Below are 24,869 nucleotides of genomic sequence, written 5' to 3'. Positions count from 1 at the left end.
TTCGTTGTTCCTAGGACTTAATAAACAAAAGTTTTTAAATAAATGTATTATAATCCATAATACACAATGTCACTGAAAATAGTCGTAGCGTCTCAGTAGGTGCTACGAAACTGTGCCCCGATTACGCTAATTTTTAACGTCTCCAATACAGACGCGTTTCTTCGATTCTGCGATATGGATTTGTCAAAACAGCTGACGCACAGTGGTCCCGATTTAATAAAATAATAATAAATAATAAATAAATCTTTGGACAATTTCACACAGCGCCAGCTAGCCCCAAAGTAAGCAACTTAATGCTTGTGTTATGGGTGCTAGCTTAACGGATATACTACTTATATACTTTTTTTTTTTTTTTTTTTTTTTTTTTTTTTTTTTTTTTTTTTTTTTTTAAATACATAAATATTATACATAGTCACACCCAGACCCGTCACAGAAATTAAAATTCATCATTTTAATTTCTGCCCGGCCGGGAATCGAACCCGGGACCTCTCGGCATAGTAGTCCGTTCTGAACCACTACACCAAACGGCCGACTAAATATGGACATTGATGCTAGAGGCACGAAAATTTTTTTGATGGTTACTGCTATGATAACTAATAAGGCAAAAAAATATTACAATCCTACGACGTCTATTTCGTAGTAAAAAAAAATATATACATATTTTTTGTATGGAAGAAATTACGTTTCTGTCAATTTTTCGAAATTCTTTCACGATGTCAAGATGCCGATCACACATGTTATAAAACAAGTGATTCTGAGTATTTCATGCGAAGATACTTGTCACTTATCTCTGCGTACTTTTGAGTTATCGAGGGTTGAAAAATCGTTTTTTTTATATTAAATATTTCCACGAAAAATTGCCAGAATTACAATATGGTGTATAAGGGACACTTTTGATGACACATAACAACGACTCGCACTCGCGCGCGCTCGTAAGCATCAACTTTTACTAAAATAAAAAAAAAATTAAGGGAAATACATAATACAAAGTTGTATGTATAGGTCCGCTGGCCGTCAAAAAGTAGCTTATACGAGAGGTTGCCCAATTTACAATATGTCCATCATTGATAACTCACACAAATATCGTCTCTCTCTGAAGGATAACAAGTTTTTTTTGTTTCCAGAAGCTCTTGATAGGATGGAAGCCCATAAATACTCTCTGAAGCGAGAATGAATCTCAAATTGCGATATTGCCATTTTGACAAATTACATGATGTAACTAGCGCTAACGTTTATCTTCAGGTAGACACAGTTTTAAGTTAAAAGATTGTCTACTATTTCACACTGTTCTTCGTTTTGGAACAGTTCTTTGATTATAGGTAGTCGCTAATTTCGTTTTGTTAGACTCTTTCAGTTTAGCACATAAAGCGTAAACTAATTCCTCCTCAGAATGATCTAAAAGTGTTAGAGAGCGCCTCTTCTTCTGCAGAAGAAGAATTTTGCATAAATCTTCAAAAGGTTTTTTATTTATACTAAAAGTCGATGGTTGCACATCAACTGGAGCGTCTTCCTCAGTATTAACGGCCGAATTATAAAAATATAGATTTAAACAATGTTTTTTACCGAGTTAACACAACGCATAGACATTTGCGTTGTGTTAACTCGATAAAAAACATTGTTTAAATCTATATTTTTATAATTCGGCCAGACAATTTCAGAGTCTAGCCAATGCGAATTCTGGTGCAAAAATGTCTTTTGGGCTCTACTGGAAGCAGTCCATATCTTCTTTGATATATTTCTTGTAAAATTACGACTTAATGATTTGATAATTACTCAAATCTTCGGAAGACAATTCAATACCAATACGTTCGTCATTTTATTCTGAAATGGTCTGGCCGAAAAGACTGCGGAAGTAGATGTGCAACCATCGACTTCTGGTATAAATAAAAAACCTTTTGAAGATTTATGCAAAATTCTTCTTCTGCAGAAGAAGCGGCGCTCTCTAACACTTTTAGATCATTCTGAGTTTACGCTTAATGTGCTAAACTGAAAGAGTCTAACAAAACGAAATTAGCGACTACCTATAATCAAAGAACTGTTCCAAAACGAAAAACAGTGTGAAATAGTAGACAATCTTTTAACTTAAAACTGTGTCTACCTGAAGATAAACGTTAGCGCTAGTTACATCATGTAATTTGTTAAAATGGCAATATCGCAATTTGAGATTCATTCTCACTTCAGAGAGTATTTATGAGCTTCCATCCTATCAAAAGCTTCTGGAAACAAAAAAAACTTGTTATCCTTCAGAGAGAGATGATATTTGTGTGATTTATCAATGATGGACATATTGTAAATTGGGCAACCTCTCGTATAAGCTACTTTTTGACGGCCAGCGGACCTATACATACAACGTTGTATTAAGTATTTCCCTTATTTTTTTATTTTATTTTATTAAAAGCTGATGCATACGAGCGCGTGCGAGTGCGAGTCGTTGTTATGTGTCATCAAAGGTGTCCCTTATACACCATATTGTAATTTTGGCAATTTTTCGTGGAAATATTTAATATAAAAAAATCGATTTTTCAACCCTCGATAACTCAAAAGTACGCAGAGATAAGTGACAAGTATCTTCGCATGAAATACTCAGAATCACTTGTTTTATAACATGTGTGATCGGCATCTTGACATCGTTTAAGAATTTCGAAAAATTTACATAAACGTAATTTCTTCCATACAAAAAATATCTACATATTTTTTTTTACTACGAAATAGACGTCGTAGGATTGTAATATTTTTTTGCCTTATTAGTTATCATAGCAGTAACCATCAAAAAAATTTTCGTGCTTCTAGCATCAATGTCCATGTTTTATTAAATCGGGACCACCGTGTGACGTCCGGGCACGTTGAAGATGAAAATTTTTAGCGTAATCGGGGCCCTGTCCGTGGATTGTAATTCCCTTCTCCCTTCTTTCGTAGACAAAATTACCTTGCATGAGATGGAATGTTTGATGGAATGTGAAACGATTTTGAACTGAAAAATTGATCCAAATGTTATCTAGTTTTTCTAGGGAGGCTGATCAGCCTTGCTAATCAATACAAATTGACTTGTAACTTTCGTCCGTTATATTAAATACACCGTCGTCTCATAACCGATAACACAAATGCATAACTGGGACATTTCTAGATTTTTAACAACGTACCTAAAATGTTTGTAGGTAATAATAACGTTGCGTAACCAATCGTTATCTGTCTCATTCACCAAAAAAGCCAGACAAAATAAATAAGTGGTAAGTACATACTTATTACTGGCTATCATGAGTATTCAAAATGTAGCATTTTATATTATTGAAAAACTATTAAGTACAATAAGAAAGATTTGTCAATGACAACAAACTACGATTACTCGTAGATTAATGTTATTTACAAAATCATGAATATTTATTACAAACCAGTATCTACTACTTCTGGAACAAGCGAGTTTAGTAGGTAGGCCTAAGTATTATTATGCTTTTAATTTGGTTTTAAGTTTACAAAAAAATGAATTTGTAAATAATAATTAGGTTACCATAATTAATCTTCCTAACTTGTTCTGCTCGTATTACATCATTTTTGAAAAATCCTGTACATTATTAATCGAGTAGGTTTTACTTGCTCGTGGCGGTAACTTTAAACGTGCCTGTTATGTGAATGACCCCTAGAATCACATTCTGAAATTTACGTCGTATACGCATATAATTTATTCTTAGCCCCTATTATCTTGGCAAGAGGGCAAATAAGATGTATAAACACGTTTACTTCTCCGAGTAGCACAGATACGTAAAGTTGTGTATTACAAAATAAATACAATTTTATACGAACAAACTTTTTCGCGCGCTTTGCTGTGACGTTAACTTTTTTTTTGCAAGCGGCCTGTCCATTTAAAAGTTGCGTTTTACTGTTTTATTTTTATTTTTTATAAATGTGAATTTTTCGTTTAAAAATTGAAATCGTAACATGATAAAGCAGCTTACAAAGCAATCGGTCCAGGAAGAGTTGTTGCAACAGGAGAAACTAGCTGAAGTGAAAAGTAAATCTAAGTACAGTGGTAACATGTCCACGACAAGAAACGGAAGGTGGCTTTCGAAGGTGCGTGCCAAAGTTTATTTTACTTTTGATTTATCATTTTTAATTAATTTCTAAATATTTTTGAAAAAAATAAAAATCTCAAATGATTTTTTTGGTTTTGTTGTAATAAGGAAAGGATTAGTTAGTGTGTTAAGTACTAATTATTTCCCAAGATCCAGGAAAACCTATTGTTTCTTTTTGCTTAAATTTTATAAATAAAAAATCCACTGTTTTGCTAAACTCGTACTGAAAAAAAAAAACATATTACACTATAGTACAATAATGTTTTGAAAAGCTTTAAGCATTAGGTAGCTCTAACTATTTTTCTACGTCGTTTTAAAAGCTACAGTACATACTGTTATTTATTGTTCGTAGTAAACGACATGATAACTTGAGTCAAAGAACGATAATTGCCCACGAGTTTTTCACAAGTCCGGTAGTATTGCCCGCTGATTTATTATTAATGCAGCCCAGTAACAAAGACCATAATAATCATTGAGCAGTAATTAATAAATTAGCAGCAAGTTGTTTACAAACGTGGGTGGTGACTGGTGACTAGATAACCAATCCACTCTGGCACCCATTCCCATTTCCCTTATCTCTGGCTCGACACACCTCCCGCTTTCTATTCTTATCGATTGCAATTTTTCCGATTGCTTTCAAGTTCGACGTCATTCGATGATCGATTGGCACTCGAATGTGATGAGCAGCAGATTATCAGCTGATAGTTGGCTCGGAAAACTTTAAACGAGCATATGAAGGTAACTAGAGGTATAAACGAGGTATAACATAAACTGGATTTGGAGATGCGGTACAGTTACGCTGCATTTTAAATGCCCTGAAATTCAAGCCTGCCAAGTGAAAACGTTCCAAAAATTTTTTAAGTGTTTTTAAAAATATTACGTTAATGAAAACATGTCTTTCAGGAGAGTTTCAGGTGTGAAGGATTGTTTTGTATTAGGGGGGTGTCAACTCAAAACAGATTTGATTATTCCACAAAATCTTTATGAAGACCGTCTTCATATTCTGTAGTTATTTCAGGTTTAAAAATCTATAGCAAGTTTACATAATAGGTCCCTACGAGTACCTACATGTGCCATTTGCAAACAATAAACAGTTTCTACAATTTACATTAGAGATATCCCCCAACAGTGAGAAACTTATAAAGCTGCATAAATTACAAATTAACGGGACCTACATTTTTATCGACTTCAAAGGGTCAAGTGCAAGTTGAATGATATAAATAAGTAGATCACGGAAACTGTATGACGATTACTTTATAAATGTTTTATTGGGTACACACACATATTATGTATTTTTGTTCAGAAGCCTTTGTTTTTTCTCGTAAATGAAATATGTATGACCTATGGGACCTTTTTTAATCCGCCAAAGGTTTTTTTACAGTCGTTTTATTGCACACGTATCACCCCTTCGGTTTTATAGTCGACATTAAAAAGTACCTGCCGAACGGCAGACTTGCTTTCAGGAATCTGCACGGTTATCAGAACACTGATAAACTCCGATAATGTTAATAATAATATATCAGACACCTTCAATAGTATCACGCCGTATCCGGTATGGAATAGAACTGTGTAAATAAAACTTTTAAAATATTTTTAAAGGACGAGGACTAACAGCGATGAACGTTGTGTTAACCGTGCAGCGACAAAAAAAAATAGAAATTGGCGGGAAAATCTTTTTCGAAGTGTCAAAAAGTATTTCTTTAATCTGTGATGTGATTTGCGTAAACAATATCGGCTGATGATGAAAACACGTGTGCGGTTTTTATCAAGTACCTACATGAATTGTAAACTTATTGACTTGAGTTTTTAAAATGTACCAATAACAAAGTTTTAAACATAAATTATATTATTTAAGATGATGGCGGAAGAAGCCATTGTGGCTCAATATAAAGGACATCTGAATGTAAGTAAATTGAAATTATTGGCCATTAAGACATTAGTACTAAGTTTTATTAATCATTTTCGCCACTCTACATAACTTATTTTGAATAGGTTGTTAATCAGGTTTTGTCCTTATTATGTTAGGTATATTGATTTATTATGTTATTATGTTTATCATTCTATTCTATAAAAATTGCTCCTAAAACCTCTACATTCTTCATATTTTCAAAATGGCGCTTGTTTATAAAACTCTATTTCTTCCTGTGGCTTCTCTCGCTTGGATTGTGGTCGCTCAAAACTTTTTTTTATTAAAAACATTAACGTTTTTTTTGACAATCTATTTCTAAACCAAAATGTATCACTTTGTTCCAATATTTAGGCGCCAAAACAGTTTGCGTGACGTTTTTTATTATTACTACCTACTTACTTACTACACTAGCTCCTTTTACCTCAGTGCAGTAGGTACCCTCTACGTAGATAGAGCCATCTCAGTCTATGCATAGGGCATTGGAGCAAAATTAGTTATAGATGGACGTCAAGACGAGTTAAGAACGTATCTATGTTTATGAATGCTTCCTGGTTGTGGATGACTTCCCATTGATACTTCGAGCTCCTATTACAGTCAAGATCAGAGCTAGAGCTGTCTTTGACTTTGACCCTTGTGATCATGGGTGTAAGGCTGAACAAGTCTTGTGGATGACTGTAGAAGCTATGAGGCAATTGCTTCTCAATAGCCGTTAAAAGATTCTGGGAATAAGATCGTTGATAGTAGCAGTAGCTGTTACGTATTTGGGTTGACGAAAAATAGAGTTTAGGATGACTAACAAAGAGAGGTTTCTCTGTAAATGATATACATTTTTATTGTATTCGTAAGGGACGAATAGATCAAAGCTTAAACACTTCTGACATGGGCGGTTAATCGGTTTTCGTAGTTGACTAATTTGAAGTAAAGAATCATCGAATATCATAACTTTATAGCAGGTGTACGTTCTTCTACTTTAAAACCCTAATTTTCATCAATAATATCTGTTGTATGGAAGATATCCCTTCCTAGCGATAAGACCGCTTGTATCGTTTTATGTGGGTGCAATCAAGACTTATATTGTGGATAGGCACTGCATACCTTGTCAGCAAAACTGCATTAATGACATTAGTAACCTGACGGAATCACCAGAAATGTAGAGTCTGTTTCCAGTAAGTAGGTATTTTCTCAATATCACCTCTACCAACAATGTAATAGTGTTGCATCAGTTTGTTTACTAAAAGCAAACACGTCAGCAAGTGACGTTGATATCCATAAACATGTTACTTATTATATTATTTTTTTAAAGTTTTACTCTGCACGAAAATCTTCTTTAACAGCCAAACACTTAGTTAAACGCGTCTTGTTAATTTTTCACGCAAAAACTAGGTACCTACTGAACGAATTTTAATGAAACTTAAAATTTTAACGTTTTTACTAATTAATAAGAAATAGGATATAATTTATAACAGCAATAATTTCGGCTGCCTACAAAATTGCGATTTTGTACTGACTGGTCAATACTGGCAAAAAAGTTGATTTAGACGTATGAAACTTTGTACATATGTAGGTATAGAGCAAGATAGCAAGTATTTTGAAGAGTTGTATAAATTCATATAATAAATAGTAATAATATGTTAAATACTTTTTCTCTATCTCAAAACCTATCGAGTGACCTACGTAACACGCGCATGAAGCCGCGGGCTTCATTTAAAAGCTAGTAAATTAATAATGTTAATGCAGCAAGGTAAGTATGTTAAAGTTCATACACATTCCCGTATCGTTTCTCAAGTAATTACTTACGTACGATATCAGACGTCCGCGTGGTTGTACGGTTTCCCTTCCGTTTACGATTCCATACAACTGTCTAGTGCCGTACCCACGAATCATAGGGTCACTGCACACCGAAAACCGATACAGAAGCACTATTTGATACCGGTATTTCACGGGGTATTAGATCTATTAATATTTGGTAGAGATGGCTTCAGTCGATAAAAAACAAGTTAATCCACCCTATTGAGTGATTTTCTGTGAAATTCCCGTTTTGTTATCGATATTTCATGAAAATTAAATTTTCAGTGCAAAAGCTTTTTCATATTTTTTGTAGATGGCAAATGAAATTACCTAAGAACTATTTCGTATGCATCATCATCATCATCATCATCAGCCCTTTACAGTCCACTGCTGGACTATGAGCCTCCTCCACTATAGTGGAGGGTTTTGCCATAATCTCCACGCTAGGCAGGCGGGTTGGAGATCGCAGTTTAAAAGATTGATGTTTTTCAGAGAGCGCTGCTGCCCATTCTCTGTTTGATGTGTAGTCCCTAAGTCGCCTCTTACGACACCCGCGGGAAGAGTAGGGGTTGGTGACAAATGTATTCTACTCTGCCGTCACCACACGGCTTGATGATTTATTTTGGTCATTATTTAAATCAATTCAAATGCCATAAAGTTACATAAGTTTTAAATTAGTGTATCGGGTTTGTTTTACAACGAAAGGGACAAAAAAACTCACCGAGCTTTTAAGCTCTTCTATACTTGTGTGGTATTTTGGCCTCTATGCGTCTGCAAATAAAGTTCAGATAGAGAAAATCTTTCTTCCAAATCAAGTTTAACTTGATACGTTACGGAAGTTGTTAGAGTTAACTACGGAATGTAGAAGTGTTTCTGTTTGATTTGTTTGATTACTGGGAAATAAGTATTCTCTAACTGGCTGAATATAATTGAGTAAGAAGTTTAGGGTAAAATAGTATCACTCATGTATAAGATCTACTGAAGAATAAAGTAAAATCATGAAAAATATAGGTTCCCGTCTAAAGCCAGCTGTTTTAGTACTTTTAGTTTGCGGTGGAGAGCACACACTACTGCGGTTTGGTCACTCACAAAACAAAACATCGATAACAATCGTGTCCCCACTCAATGGTGCTCGCGTTACAATGATGTCCAGCTACGAAAATGTATCGGAACTAAAAGTGGCGATGTTACTACAGTAGGAAAAAACACTTAGCAAGCTGAAGATGTACTCGACGATCTATGTTGTTTTGTCCAAGTGATGTTTTGATTCGCCGACATGTTTTGGGTAAGTGATCCAAATAGCTACTACTTTTTATCAGTGCGATAATGGCATTACGTATTACGATTTTTGTGAGGAATCTGGATGGAAACAAATGCGTGATACCTACTCGGTCATTTAGAAGTCTTCGTAGTACGCGTCGTGGTCATACGTCACTTATCCGTTAATGCGAAAATCCCTAATTAGTGGTCCGTGCTATAAGTCGGCCTAAAGGTACTGGCCGAAACTCTATCCTCCAGTGATCAGGAGCGAGGCCGCCGCTGCTGGCGCTGGCCCGGACTCGGAGCGGCGGCAGTATGCGCGGCGCTCGGGCGCGAGCACCATGCCCGACGACGAGCCCCCCCTGCCGCCCGCGTCCCCGGCGCCCCCGCGCGCCCCATCGCGCCTCCGCCGCACGCTAAACTCGCTCCGCTCGCCGTTCCGCTCCGGGTCGCCCTTCCACATCGGCTCGATCAAGCGCTCCGGCTCCACTAAATCCTTCGCCTCAGACGGCGAGATCGCGCGCGACGAACGCACGATGCGTAAACGGAACAAGAAGCAACGCGACGCGGCCTCCGACGCGTCCCGCAGCACCGACAGCTCGCCGAGCATCGACAAGAAGAAAAAGGACACCGGCGGCAGTTTTATACGCAGAATGGGGAGTATCGGCAAGCGGCGGACGGAAGTCGGGGAGGGATCGAGCCCCCCGCCGCAGCCTGAAACCGCAGAGTCGACGATCGAGGGCCCGCCGACGCCGCCTCCCGAGACAGATGCACCGCCGGAGACTCAGGACGCCGCGGTGGCCCCGGTCGCGCCAGTCAGCCCGATCGCAGTCGAGCACCCGGTCGCGACGCGCCCCTTCACGAAGGCCGCGTGGAAGAAGCGCAGCAGCGAGCCGGAAATGGAAAAGCCGGTGGAGGAGCCGAGCCCCGAGAGCGCGCTGAAGCGGCGGATCGCGTTCGTCGCTCAGGCGTCGGCGTGCTTCTCGGAGGACCACGACGATGGTGAAGAGGGGGTAGGAAGAGGGGAGGTGGGGTCGCTGGAGGAGGCGGTGGCGCTGGCCCGCGTGCGGCTCGCAGTGCAGTCGCCGCCCTCGCCGGCGCACTCGCGCGACGACGACACCGAAGAGGAGGGGTACACGGACGCGATGCCCGCTTACGGAGACCTGATCGAGCCGGAGAGCAAGGCTGGGCCGGAGCCGGCGCCGGTGAGTGTTCAGTGGGCGCGGGCGAGCCGTGCGATGCGCGCGCGCCATGACCTTCGAGGAGACGGGTGACGAGTGCTACCTGACGGTGTGCGAGTGCTGCGGCTTCAGCGCCGAGACGACCGTGTTGGTCCCAGTACGTTTCATTTCACGGTAGTTTTCAGCGGCCGCCGAACGCGATGTCCTTCGTGAGTACGCCTTGTACGTGTGCGCTTAGCATTTTGATACGCATGCAGGGTTAGTTTGTTCAAGTGCACCTAGTGGGCAGTTGTACACAGTGTCGGGCTGTAGTTTCTCGAGCGTGAATTATGTGCGACACCTCTCAGTTATTCTTTACCTTCTCGTACATATCAATTATCGTGGAATCAGTGAATGAAACAACTAAGTAATTGTTTCTCACGCTAAGAATTTATTTTCTTCTTTGCATGAGCATTTACGTAATTTACAGTGACTAATTCAATATTATTCGTGAACTCTACCACCGAATAACTGTAAATGGAAAATATTTTACAGTGAAACTAAATTCAAATTATTTACAATATGTTTTGGAAATAGCATTCATTTGAATTGAATTTTGTGTACAATTTAGCTTCACTTTTAGGTATAAGTCAGAGCTACGTAATGAAATAATAATACAGCGTACGACATTTTACCTTGAGATAGTTGACGATGTGGCCTAGTACTGCGACACAAAAGACTATAGTTTTGTGTTCTCTATTTAGTTTTACAAATTCAGAACACATAATAGATAAGATTTTTTTACGCCCATTATTTGCTGGCGCTTTCTTAGGTTTTATTTGAAGATTGATATGTCTAAATTAGTTAGAAAACACCTACACAAGATAATTTTTATCTAGCGCGTGCCACTCATTTGTGTGCAACTGTGGAGTGAAATGTGAATGCCCTTTAACAAAATCTCTTATCTTTGTAAGATCTTACTGAACTTAAAATATCTAAAGCCTGTTGAATAACCTGCTTTTTTGCTTATTTCATGCTTTCAGCAAGTGGCTTCATTTGTCCTTTATTTGGCACCATTGACCTATTTTCCCCGCGTATTTTCACCACTTCATAGAGTGAAAAGATACAAACCAAGTAGATTTTGTAACTCGTACCTTGAAGCATATCGCACTTATATTTTGTTCTAATATAGCATCTAATACAACGGCTTTAGATACGATATTGTACAACTTGATGTGCCGTATGGACTACAGCACATTTAACTATATGCAAATTGCCCCGTCACATAACGCCACTTTTATTTTATGAAGGTACGCGTAGTAACTTTCGAATACCTTCAAATTTCCAGTAATTATCTAAAATGTGCCTATTTACATACATTAAGGTAATCTACTACTAAAATTTCTCTTATATTACTTATCTATTTCATCTAACTAAGTAACACTAATCTGTATCATAGAAAGTCCATAGTTTCTAATGGCACAATTCATTTTTTAGACAAAAATCACATTGGCATTTCCAAATTAATATGGGAGTTATTATAATTTATTAAGTCATTTTAATTATGTAAACTAGGCAAACCGAACTTTTAGTTTAGCACAAAACCCCATTAGATACGGAATTATAAATTAAATCATTTTTTTTGTAACAAATGTAATCATTTAAAGACAAGGTCAAATACCTGATCTACTAGGATTTTTTGAATATATTTGTTGAAATTTTTTATAAGTTACAAAACCGGTAACGAAGAAGGAAGAATATAATAGGTATTTGATAAGACGACATTGCATTTGCTTGTGGTCGCGCGGAGTGCACATAGAGTCGTAATTATTTTACTATTAACTAAAGAGTTAACTTGTTTTTAATCGATCTAGTTATGGTACTACTGCAAGTTAAAAAAGTGAGTTTTTATGATTTAAATATTGCGTAATACTATTTAATACTTATTTTATTATACCTATTGAATGGGAGAGTAATTTACGTTTACTTAAATATGCAGATTTTAAAACAAGAAAATTATACTTAGATTCTGTTTTTGTTTTACACATTAGTAATTTATTGAATATTTTAATTTATTAAATATTCAGATCAGTGAAAAAATCGGACTAAAAATAAACCTGATGCGATTGATATTGCTGATTTGTTTAAATTATTTGGATCTAATGAGCCATACTGAATTAATTTCCGATTGAACTGTGTTTCCACTTATATTTTTAAAAGTTCCATAATAATAAATCACTCAATGATGATAAAATTATTCGTCTATTTTCAGTTAAGTTTTCTTAATTTTAATTTACTTCTTTTCTTCGCTTCTTAATAATTAAGGACCATTCGCCACTAAGCTTCCCATTCTGCCCAATTCAGGGCAAATAGCCTCAAATAAAGTAGATCAACATTGACATTATTTCAATTTCTCTATTGCGTACGTTTCAAACTACAATAGACACCGTGAGATTGTCAACGTCCGGAGCCATATCGAATTTAGCCAATATCGAATATCGTGACCTTATCTGGACGAGTATCTGTTACCGTGATCTATAGAAAGTCACAGTGGTATATCACGTTCCCTGTCGCTAATCATCTGCGGTCTTGTCACTCCAACGAGCCATGGGCGCCACAGAGGAGAGAAAGGAAGAATGTAGAGTTAGTGAAGCGATTCAGGTCATATTTTTTGAGGCACGTGAATCTCTTTTGTCTGACTTTTGGATTTTCAAGTTTGAAAGCTGTATTTCGTAGTTTTTGCTTTAATACGACGAATACTTTAAATCGCAACCAAACGCGTTTAGTATTAGTATCTGCTTTTGTACCGCTTCGACATAATGATATAATCAAAATATTTTTTTTTACCATGAATGGTATTTCAAGTTGGAAAGATGCATTATTCCTAGCTGCATTCTGTTCCTAGCATGGACTAACGCTGTTTCTTTTCATCAACAATAAGCTCTTGCATGTTTGATCTTATTTAATTATTTTGGTATCAATTTGAGCGGGCTCGATGATAATCAGTTGTAGTTCTACAATGAGTAAGATTTTAGCTTCAATTTCACGGAAGATTTTCCCAATAGGTTTCTTCGTAAGGTACTAGAGATAAAACTTTGGTTTCAATGAGTCTTTTAAAACTTTTTTTATAAGCGCGAAAGTGGGTGGCAGTGACTTTGCTTAACCATAAAGGTTCTCTACCTAAAAATTTGGCTCTACATCTTCAAAATATTTTGAAATACACTTTTCACTCAAAATCTAGTCTAGTACTAGTATCTCTATGGCGGTTCACCTAGCCCAGAAGAGGTCGCCGGCGGTGCGTGGTGGTAACACTACCCGCCGGCCTTACCGCAGGCCCGCGGTTCCTTCCAACGGTTGTGCAATGCGTTGCCGCGTCTACGCATTCCAGCGCAATGATTTACCGTTCCATGGAACACAACTTTTGAATTCAAAAATTTAAAATTCTCCTTTTTTCTTTTCTCAAAATACAATTTGAAGTAACCAGCCAGCCACATTTCAAGTTATGGGAACAAAATATTATTGTGACAAAAGTTTTAAGAGTATTCGTGAAAATTAGTCACGGGCTGATGAAGATGTTAGAGATCTTTAAAATAAAAAAATAAACAAAACGTGATAGGTAGATAGAGTTACATTATGGATATCGGTGCATGACGGACGACATAAACACGCAGTGATATTTTTTTCATGAGTTACCCTCCTTTTGTAAATAATATCTTACTGAATAAATAATTTGTCATATTTTTTACCAATGTTACCTGATAACCTTGAGGCAATCTTTTGAGCTAAGATTGCAGTAGGTATTTTGAAACAAGCACCTTTGGTCAAGTTTCACTCGTCACGCTTTGAACACAAATTGGGTGTTATGTTTCTTCTGGTAAATAAAAAACTAATATTTGCATTAGATAACCATTATTTTCCATTCTTTAGCATAATATAGCTAGCGAAAACTATTTCTCTGTTGTTTTATTTTGACATTAAAAAAAAATCAAGATATAGTTCCAAAATACTGAACTGTCCTATCGATGACATTGACAGCGGGGCGCCACCGTCAATACCGAATCGCTGGTTCCGATTTTTGCCATGTTGGAAACCATAAAGTTGAACGATGGTACCGCCCCCCTGTCATTGAGTTTGGCGGGACAGTTCAGCGTGGGTCATCTATAACACAATTTGCATGGAATATGGTAGAGTGCAAAAAACAAAGACTGCTGACTTATTTTTTTAAATATAGTCTGTCATTAACATTCAGTTATTCACTGCTGTTTTGCTCATATTATTTTTGTTAAGGCACTTTACTCATAGCTCAGATAGCAAATTACCTGTAAAATAGGTTAGAGCAGCAAAAAAGTCGTAATTGATTGAACACACACTGGTTATTGGTACCAAATGCGGTGACAAACACTTATACCCCTTATCGGGTGCCCGATAAGACTGTTTGCCCACTCCATGTCCGTTCATAAATAGCCGGTCACCAGACCAAGACGATAGTCCGGCTAGTTTTCTTGCCTGTCTGAGTCATTTCCTTGGCCATCTCAAAAACAAAAAAATTAAAGCAGCCATATTTGAAAGTTAAAAAGATTAAAAAGAAAAAGACAACTATCAGTTTGCTACATTTGAAAATAGAACCGAGAACCGGCCAGTGTTCGATTTAAATGTAACAGAAGATGTGCGGTCAGCGTTGAGTGTTCTAGTGCGATGTGGGATATATCAATCGAGAATATTCGATTTTGTTCACGTGCTTTGCTTCATTGGACTTACTTTTGTGTTTCTTGACGACACGTTCAGTGATATAAGATGTCTCCGAAGCCTAAACATACAGGCGTGAGTGTTTTGTTTTATTTTTTGTTTATTTGGTGATAGTATTTTGTTTTGTCATCACTTTGACTAATCGTAATCGGAGCTTAATCGAGTTACGGGAAGCCTTTATAAAGTAACACGTAACGGTATTGTGGAATCGTATTTACTATTTTAGAACTACAGTTCAAAATAAAACTGAAAATTCTGACCGAATCTGTTTTTGACTCTACCAACAAGTTTACTGATAAGTTAGTAGTCAATTCTATAAAGTTTTATATTTTTTGAAAGCGTGTGAATTGATTTAACATTTCTTTTATAATACAAAATTAATTAGGACTATGTAACATAAGTTTGCAATAATATGAAAGAAAACTAAAATATCTGTCTATTGTCCACTAAGTTAGTTTGTATTAACTATTAAGTATGTAGAGACATATTTATTCGCTAAGGCATAAACTATATGACTGTATGACTATATTCGTTCATATGTATTGATCTACATTGAGTACTTATCAATAAAACGTGGTCGATGAGTTGTACAGCGATTAATTGACATTAATCTAGCTAATCAACCCGTTGGATCTATAACAATCTACTAGGATGTATAGCCAATACACTTATGATTCATGAGTGTAAGTTTTTTCAGTGCGTCACTTCTTTTAAAAAATAACAAAGTTTTAGTTTGGTTTTAAAAGCAGCAGTGTCTTTTAATGCAATCTTTGTAGGTTTAGATTTTGTAGGTGGTATTTATTTATTTCATAAATACAAATTTTACTTTAAATCTATATCATTTGTAACTGCTACTGATACTCGTAGGTAGAGTTTTTATTTCAACATTATGCACGGACCTGACTCGGGCTTTGAAAGGGGCCTATCGTTAAAAAAGAGATAGTAGGTGTATCAAATACTTTTTGTATAACATTTATCTCTATGTAACTTCACGATAACGATCACTATCGCTTAATAAAATAAAATAAACATCGCGGTGTTACATAAAGTTCTAAGTATAAAAATATAACACAAATTATAGTGAATTTGCGAATACCTAATAGTAATTACTAGTAATTAGTGGTAATTTTAGAAGGAAGTACGAGTAACACTTTTTACCCGACTGCGCCAGAAGGAGGGTTATGTTTTTTAAATCGTATCTCTACACTCTACATTCAATCATTAAATAATCTGTCCTGAGTTTGAATGGAATTAGTCACATCATATTATTTATATTGTCAGGTATTAAGGTAGAGTACTCACTCTTATTGTTGATCTACCCACATGACCTCTCAATTCATCATACGTAGTCCACTGATGCGGAAACGCAATGCCCTTAGCAATGTACTGGACGTAGCGTATTACGTTTCGTAGCTACATCGGTAGTAAGGCCGGCCGTAGCGGAACGACACGTCAATGCAACTTGGCATTTCAAAGGGGTCTTATTTTTGTTTGCACGCTTTTGCAGTTCGCACATAATTAACTTAACTTAAGTTTTAACTTATCCTTTTTCACATGTTTCAAAAACCTTGAGTCGTAAGCTTTACTTATGTACTAAAATTTAATTTAATGTAGATTCTAGATTTGAACTTGGAGAATTAGCAGATAAGAGTATGAGAATTTGAATTAATTGAAATCAGGATGGTCATTAGTCGGTCAGTGACTGCCCTGTGTTTTTTTAGTAGATCTATCTTCCATTCTGTGTCTACAAATGTAGCAAAACTGGACAATTCTATCTTAATTCTAAACTGGCATAACAAATTATGTCATAGCAGCTACTGACTGCAGTATTTGTCTTTATATTTTTGTCATAAGATTAACAAAAAAATCTCAATTTCCTTAATTGCTTTTGAAGCTTACAGTGAAGACCTAACATTCAATATCCATTGTTTAAAATTCATAATTTTATAATAGATCCTTCTCTAACCTAATACTTTTCCACAGTCCAACGCCTCGCCCAGTGCGGAGAGGAGGGAGCACCTATACAAGATCCTGGTCATCGGGGAGCTAGGGACCGGGAAGACGTCTATCATCAAGCGATATGTACACCAGTTCTTCAGCCAGCACTACCGTGCTACCATCGGAGTGGACTTCGCACTTAAAGTGCTGAACTGGGACGCGAATACGATTATACGATTGCAGCTATGGGATATTGCTGGTAAGTTTGACTGATTCTCTTTGGGTATAGGCCGCGCCACGAAAGTTGAGGCGGGCGAACACAGGTAGGTACTATCGGCCACAGTTCCAGTTACCCATTTCCAGTGATGTCGTCTCGTTCTATCGCAAAAAAATCACCATTTGATGAGAGCGAGAGAAAAAACTGAAATGGGCAGCTGGAACTGTGGACGACAGTAAACTGATGTATTAAGTATTTGAATATAAAACAAACAAATTGTCAGCGCGACAAGCGTATACAAATCTTTGCTAGTGTTAATGAGGGTTTTCGCGTGTGAAAAATCCGCCAGATGGCAATACGTAGACGCGAGGTCCAAATGCTGCATGATTGGTTATTTTTGACATGAAATTGACAGATATGTCAAAAACCACCAATCACGCAGCAGTCAGACCCCACATCCACGTCCCGCCATCTAGCGGAACTTTCATTTGCGAAAACCCTCATTGCCTCAACTCTTGCTGCGCGACCTATAAATTACTGCACAGCCAGTTTCGCGAAGAAAACTTTTTTATGAAGCTTTTTTAACCACGGGACTGAAACAGTAAAAGAAAATAAGTCATTTTGACAAATCGCGCTGATGTTTGTAAACAACACAACAAACAAAGGCTGAAAAATGGATGATATGGGATTATGTTTCGCCAGGATATTCTTCATGTTGACTGTGATTTATATGATGACATTTTTCATGCTGATCTTCCTCGTCCCAGTATAGTTTCCCCAATATCTTGTAAGTTAAATTATTATGTATGAGAAATACCAAAGTTGTAACCATAATTTGGATTGAAGGGTATCAGTGGCACAGTGGTACCAGTGGCAGAAGGTTCTCTTGAATTTTGGATTTAAAAGCATAGGTACATATTATTATATCTTTAGACCCTTTTTTATTTAAAGCCTAATCAATTTTCAGTGCAGTCCGAAATTTAAAAGATTTATTTGCAAATTACTCAACATGTAGAGCTGATAGAATCTCTATCATCCACAACACCACAAGAGCGAAACGATGGTAAGTAACTTCTGGTGTTAACCTTCCATTTTGTCCCCAGGCCAGGAGCGTTTCGGCAATATGACCAGGGTGTACTACAAGGAAGCTGTGGGCGCGTTCATAGTGTTCGACGTGTCCAGGGTAGCCACCTTCGACGCGGTGGTCAAATGGAAGAACGACCTCGACACCAAGGTCCAGCTGCCTGACGGGTCGCCTATACCGTGCATACTGCTCGCAAATAAGGTGAGGTTTGATAAAATGTGAACACACGAGCATTGGTAGCCATGTTGATACTGCTAACTAGTGCTGACCCAAGTACCTGGCCCTCTTAGTAAAGTAACCATAATGATAGTTTTAATTTCAAAAGGGGGAAGTAACTACAACAAGGCTTCCTGAGGATTTTTCACACGCGTGGACAATGGCTGATAGAGAGTGTTCTGTTATTAAATATAATCTTGGTCGATAAATAACCTAAGATATCTTTTGACTCATAGAATAGGATGAGAAATCATCATTATGAGCTCCAGAAGTTTTCTCCGATAAGACACACTCTGGGACTGTTCCATCCACGCATCCATCAGCTTCTGGCAACCTCTATTCTTATCGTTCACTCTGAATTTTCCAGTAAATTGTATTTGGTTAAATGATTCTTGGAGATCGCAGCGCTTTAAATACATCTTTCAACACATTTTCTTCATTTGAGAATAGCTACCAAACTTTCATGCTCAACAGTTGAAAGGTTCTTAAATTTTTCAAGGCTCTTCGACTGATGTATCCTGTTGTTCACAGTGTGACCAGCAGAAGGAAGGCCTGGTGAACTCGCCAGCCAAGATGGATGAGTACTGCCGGGAGAAAGGTTTCGCCGGCTGGTTCGAGACCTCGGCCAAGGAGAACATTAATATCGAAGAGGCTGCCCGCTCATTAGTTAATAAGGTAAGAAAAGTTTGTTTTGAATATTCATATTCAAAAGTCATTGTGTTAAAATTGTGGCCAACGTAAAATATGATCAAGGTTTCTTTGCACAAATGACTTAGGGTGGTTTTTTTACTTCTTTTTTATCCACAACGAGGAAGCTCTTGGCCTGTATCTCACCTGATGGTAAGTGGTGATCCGGCCGAAGGTGAAAGCGAGCTTCACCCGGTATCCTCCACCACGAAGGAACTGGCTATCTTACCTCTAACTTGCCATTTCAACCAAGAGCTAGTTAGTATTTTAAATTTGTTAATGTATTAATTGATGATATTCTAGTCGTTAGGTAACACAATCATACAATAATTATGCTCTACAATTTCAAGAATATCTCAATAAAAACAATGTGTTATACTGTAAAACAAAAGTGAAAGAATACAAGTCCTAACTAGTCTTAAAACCTAACTCTTTACTTAGGTAAATGAATAGGTCGTGCGTTCATATAGTAACACTAATCCAATTACAACATATAGGAATGTTATTATATCATAACTACAAGCGCATTTCTTCTATTGTTATGCAATACTGTTCTTTCCCGCGTGTTTTATACCTATTTAAATTTTTATTATACTTAACTATTTTTTTTTATTTAGCCACTCTATGGTGAATTGATTCTTAACGCATATGTAGGTACTTGTAATGCAGTAGGATTTGCATAAGAATACAATTTTTTTAAAGCATTGTGCTATTAAAAATACTTGAATATCTTAGTTCTATTCGACCATTCACAAAAAAGGCTATTATTTTAAAATTAATGACAAACTCTTTCAACAATATCAAAATGTGTCTCATTCAAACACTTCATTAATGTTAATTGATCGGTTTATAGCATCTCTGTCTTATCTTTATTTTGATCTTCGGTAATTTTCTAGGAAATTCTGAATAACTTGAGTGTGTACCAGCGTTGCCAGACGTCCCGATTTTGGCGGGACGTCCCGATTTTTAAATCAAATTTAAATGTCCCGCGCGGGACAGGCTTGGTCCCGCTTTTCGGAGAGACACTCACTTCACCAGACTATTGTTTGAAACGCCATATTATTCTAAAGAATATCATTTTTTTTATTTCGATTTGCTTTTTTTGTTTTTTTTTATTCTAAAGACGAATTTAACGATAGAATAAAGCTGATTTAAATTTTTTTTTGTTAAAATTCATTTTCTATGGCTACTTTTGCTATTGTCACGTAAACGTAATTTTAAGTCAAATAAAAAGAGAAATATTTGAAAACCTTTGATTGTATATGTTTTTTTACTACCTATGTCCCGCTTCTGACGGAAGAATCCCGCTATTTTCACTCAAAAAGTATCAAAGTCCCGACTTGGCGAAAAAAAAAACTGGCAACGCTGGTGTGTACTACCGTCAACAAAATATTATTACCACGTTATTAAAAAGACACAATATCTTGTACACATAGGTAGAGTAGGCACATGAAATGTGCTCTAAGTCTAAATGAATGTAGAGTTAAAAGGTACCTTCCCACGCCGTTAGAAATGAACCTACTAAAAAGAGAAAATCTTCAATAAACTCAAAAGCAGCTGTACCTCTAGCATGAACAACTTTCGTCTTCGAATCGTTTGCGTATTCGACAAAATTCGATACTCAACCTTCGAATTAAGCGATAACGTGACAATTTTGATTCTCAAAATAAGTTTCGTGCAACCATTTCTCATAGTAAGTTTACTTTACGACACGTTCACAAGGGCGCTGTTGTAGTTTTCGTACTAAATCTTTTGATGACGATCCGAATACGCAAACGATTCGAACTCGAAAGTTTTTCGTGCTAGCCGTACTGACCTAGCTTTATTTATTTATTTTTTTATTTTTTATTTTCTTTATTAGGAAAACATACAGCTTATATTATGATACAAGTAGCATAAAAATAATAAGTTCTACACAAGCCTATGAGTTTTCACTGATAATTTAAAATTGAAAAGACAGATTCACAATACTTACAGCTAACTTAAACATTTAAGTTTTAAGGTGTATGAAATAAAGAAGACTGAATGCTTTACGTTTTTTATTATTAATAGATTTAATATACATAAATATGCTTAATTTTCCAGTATGTTTTGTTTCACATTGGGTAAGAAACTTTTGAAGATATATAAGGTTTTCTAACCGACCCTTTTTCTTTGCAGTTAAGTGTAGTTTGCCGTTGACTGTACACATCAAATGATTGCGCAATAGCAAATAGTTTCCAAATGTTAACATTTTTTATATAGAACTAGTTTTATTCCGAGAAGTATCGACTCTGACTCCGATTCTTGCTTTATCTTAATCTTAATGCCTATTAGGGTTGTCAGCTTTAATAAGTACAATCTACACTAACTTTTTCCCATGGCTTCGCTTGACTTAAACTTTTGATCCTCGTTTCATCCCCTTATGGATGAATTTTGGAAAATCCTTTCGCAGTACCTCAATAAGTAACGCCCGTATTCACAAATATTACTATGAGGTCTCACAGTGCGCGTGGACGCGCAGGGTCACACACTAACCAATCATAGAGCCCTATTCAACGCTGTGCGTTTTGCTGCTTCACTTAAGCCACCATCGTTTGTGAATACGGGTGTTACTGTACGTTGTAAGTTTCAGCACAATCCGTTCAATAATTTCAGGTCATACATGGCATCTTATACTGACGGTTGCTCGCGGATTTGTTTACATGGTCTACGAGTAGTCAAAGAAAAAACAATCTTGCTTAATTTTCATGAAAATCACTTCAGTGAACCATGAAAAATTCTATGCTCGCGAACGTCAATTTAAAATGATTTTTATTGAAGAAATTAAGTAAAGAAAAAGTTTATTATTAGCCTCATTAAGATCTTAGGGACAAAACAATAATATTTTAAAAAGAAATGCATTAATTATTATGTTTTGATAACAATGTTCAATTTATTACAAGTCTGACTTTGGGATTATAACCTTAGTATAGTTCATTGTATTGTATACAGGATGTGCAAGGCAAATCGGAATATACTTTCATTTGGCGTTTTGCATAATATCGTAAGATGGTCTAGTTAACAATTATAATAATAACAACCGAAGTAAAAAGTTAGATTCTGATTACTTTTCGTTTCGTAGCTAAAAATATGGGATTTTTTAAAACCATATTAATTCTGATGTTGATGCTGTGGTTTGCTTTTCATAAACTATCGTTTTGAACTTGAGAGGTAAAAGTTATTTTAGTTCAACGGTTATCGGTTATCTAGACACCATTGCACTGTTTTGTTATTGACCAGTTGGATTCACTACACACAAAAAAGATAATGATGATCCACTGAGTTGAAGACCCTACGTTATGGTAATAGAATTAACAGAGATAAGGCGGCGACCGCTCGTCTTAGAAAGTTTATATTTTACTTCTGTTTCAACACAAAAGTGGTTTTTAATTCAATGAATCCGATTATCGGGATTTATTCAAAATACCGGTTTTTGTTTGTTCTTACACTAAATATAGACTTTGAGGACGTACACTATGGCTTATGGCTTTTAACTGCCCATAAATTAATACATTTATGTATATTTGTAGATTATTACTTAATATTATTTAGGGTCACATTTAATTTACATAAATATGGGAAACAACGGTTTGGTAACTGTTAAAGTCAGCGCAAAAAATCTTGAAAATATTTGTTTTGTTATTTTTTGAAAACGATGTGCAAAGTAAATAGAAAATTTTTAGTAAAACCATCTAAAATCATGTCATGTGCGAATTTTTTATATAAAAATATGTAACCACAAAAAACGACAGATCAATAAGTTTAGTTTACAATTTTAGTCGTTGAAACACAGGTTAAAAGTCTAATACTTTTTGTTCCAGATCCTCCTAAACGACAAGCTCCTGCAGAGTAGCGACAGCAAAGACGCGGACCGTTTCGGGCTCGAGCACAAGATCGCGAACGGGGAAAATTCGCGCGCGAGCGCGAATAAGTCGTGCGCGTGCTGACCTTCCCGAATGTTCGCACGCTTTGCATTCCATATTTGAATTTGAAAGTGTAAAGGTAAAAAGGAATATTCTTTTTGGTCACGGTTTAAAAAAGAGTTTGACGATTGATATTTTTAGTTTTTTTTTACTTGTTTTTTTCTCATAGGTACTTTTTATTCTGCAATTTAATTGTCTACATTCTATTATTAGGTACTCACTAGGAATGCCTAGCATGGGAAAGAGAGTTGAAAGGAGGTTTTAAATATATTTTTGTCGAGCTAAAGTTTTTTTTTAGATTTTTTCATCTTGATAGATGAATGACTGTCTAAACTGAATATTTTTGGGTTTAAAGTAAAGTCCTTAATTTTTTTTAGTTTCTCCTGCTTTTTAAACTTAGCTTGTTGACAATACAACTCTTTTTACCGTGACTAAAAAAATCAAGAACAAAAGATGCATTTGACATGAATATGGTTGACGATTAAGAGTACACAAATCGTAGACTTATGGACCAATTGAGTCGAAAATAATGTTTAAAACTCTCTATTTTATGTTAAAATATTTATATACTTGTGCACCACGTAGTTTTAAAATTTAAGCTGGCAAAGTAATCAAGTTTCTGAAATTAGACTACTCTATGCTAAGATTACGTAATATTTCTAACTTAATTATTCTTTTAAATTTTTTTCCTCGCGTTATTTTTTTCACACAGATTAAACTAGTCCAAAAATCAGGTTGATCTATTTCTTTACTAAATTGGTTGCTATTTTGTACCTTTTTCATCTACTTATGCACATACCATGGTGTTTATATTGTTAATTAACTATTGACCATAGAGTAGTGGTATCGGTAGCTTTAGTGACGTGCGAGAGATATCTAGTGCCTCAAGTAATCGAATTTATTAACTCTTCATGGCTAACTTATGGGGAAAATTTTGTACAGTTACCCTAAAGACATGTGAGAAAATTAAATAAAATAATTTGATGGTTTAGTTAGTACTTTTTGAGTGAACGGTATGATAGATTTTAAATACATTGTATGTTTTAAAAAGTTTAGTAGCTAACACATAAAGAGCAATTTTTATACATATTTTCATACAAACAAGCTGTGGTACAGAGTGTACTATGTAGGTACTAGTGTAACCTATAAATGTACGTCTCAAAAATCCATGCACCCTGTATTTATTTTCAAATTCTAGCATGTCGGACGTTGCTTAGCCCTTAATTTCGTATAGATGACAAATATAGTGGTGACTGTACCAAATACTATAGGAACTATTATAATATTAAACTTTTGTACTAAAACATTCTAAAATCTGAACAAAATATTAAATACTATTACTATTATGAACAAACTTATTTAATTATGTTGAACCAATTGTAAAGGAAATGTTGCTAATATTTAATATTGTGTTATGGAATATTCAATTGTTTATTTATATTTTATAACTACCTACTTAATGGCTAGTATTCAGAAACTACGAGCTAAATCCTAAATCAGAGACAAATAACAACATTTTTTCAGTTTTAATCGTGTTTTGAGTATTTCTGAATACGTGCCAAAGTTATGATAATAAAATACTACTTTATGAAGCAAATTTTTATGTCTAAAATCGATGTGTATAAAATTACTCATAGAATGTACTTTTGTTCATAAAGACACTTCTTTTACGTCTATTCACGTACATTAGTTTTGTATTTTTCTAATTATTTAAACATGTTTGTGTATTGGAGCGGAGTGCCATGATGAACCAGTCATGATCGTACCTTCTAGAGTACTATACGTTAATTTAGTATTATCTACTTATGACGGGCTATTGTTGATATACAATAAAATATTTAGTGACATAATAA

The 24,869-nt window shown here is 35.9% G+C and overlaps 1 protein-coding gene and 1 long non-coding RNA gene across 11 annotated transcripts in view; one reads left to right on the top strand and one right to left on the bottom strand.

Moving 5' to 3' along the window:
- LOC135084453 (uncharacterized) overlaps positions 1 to 20,881 on the bottom strand; it is a 24,860-nt gene extending 3,979 nt beyond the window's left edge. Inside the window, exon 1 of the long non-coding RNA XR_010259849.1 lies at positions 20,636 to 20,881. This is a non-coding gene — a long non-coding RNA (uncharacterized LOC135084453). The remainder of the gene's footprint in view (positions 1 to 20,635) is intronic.
- The window catches only part of LOC135083387 (ras-related protein Rab-32), a 25,944-nt gene extending 1,075 nt beyond the window's left edge, over positions 1 to 24,869 (top strand). The window contains exons 1-6 of one of the 10 annotated variants that reach the window (XM_063978473.1): positions 5,611 to 5,836; positions 5,923 to 5,970; positions 16,914 to 17,127; positions 18,189 to 18,370; positions 18,917 to 19,060; positions 22,915 to 24,869. In XM_063978473.1, coding sequence (XP_063834543.1) covers positions 5,923 to 5,970; positions 16,914 to 17,127; positions 18,189 to 18,370; positions 18,917 to 19,060; positions 22,915 to 23,040 — 714 coding nt within the window. In that variant the 5' untranslated portion in view covers positions 5,611 to 5,836 and the 3' untranslated portion in view covers positions 23,041 to 24,869. The other 9 variants (XM_063978297.1, XM_063978395.1, XM_063978753.1 and 6 more) reach the window with 9 other exon arrangements.

Source organism: Ostrinia nubilalis, chromosome 1, assembly GCF_963855985.1.
Source record: "Ostrinia nubilalis chromosome 1, ilOstNubi1.1, whole genome shotgun sequence".
NCBI classification, from domain to species: domain Eukaryota; kingdom Metazoa; phylum Arthropoda; class Insecta; order Lepidoptera; family Crambidae; genus Ostrinia; species Ostrinia nubilalis.
Note: the sequence above shows the minus strand (reverse complement) of the source record. Positions and strands in the feature narration are given on the sequence as shown.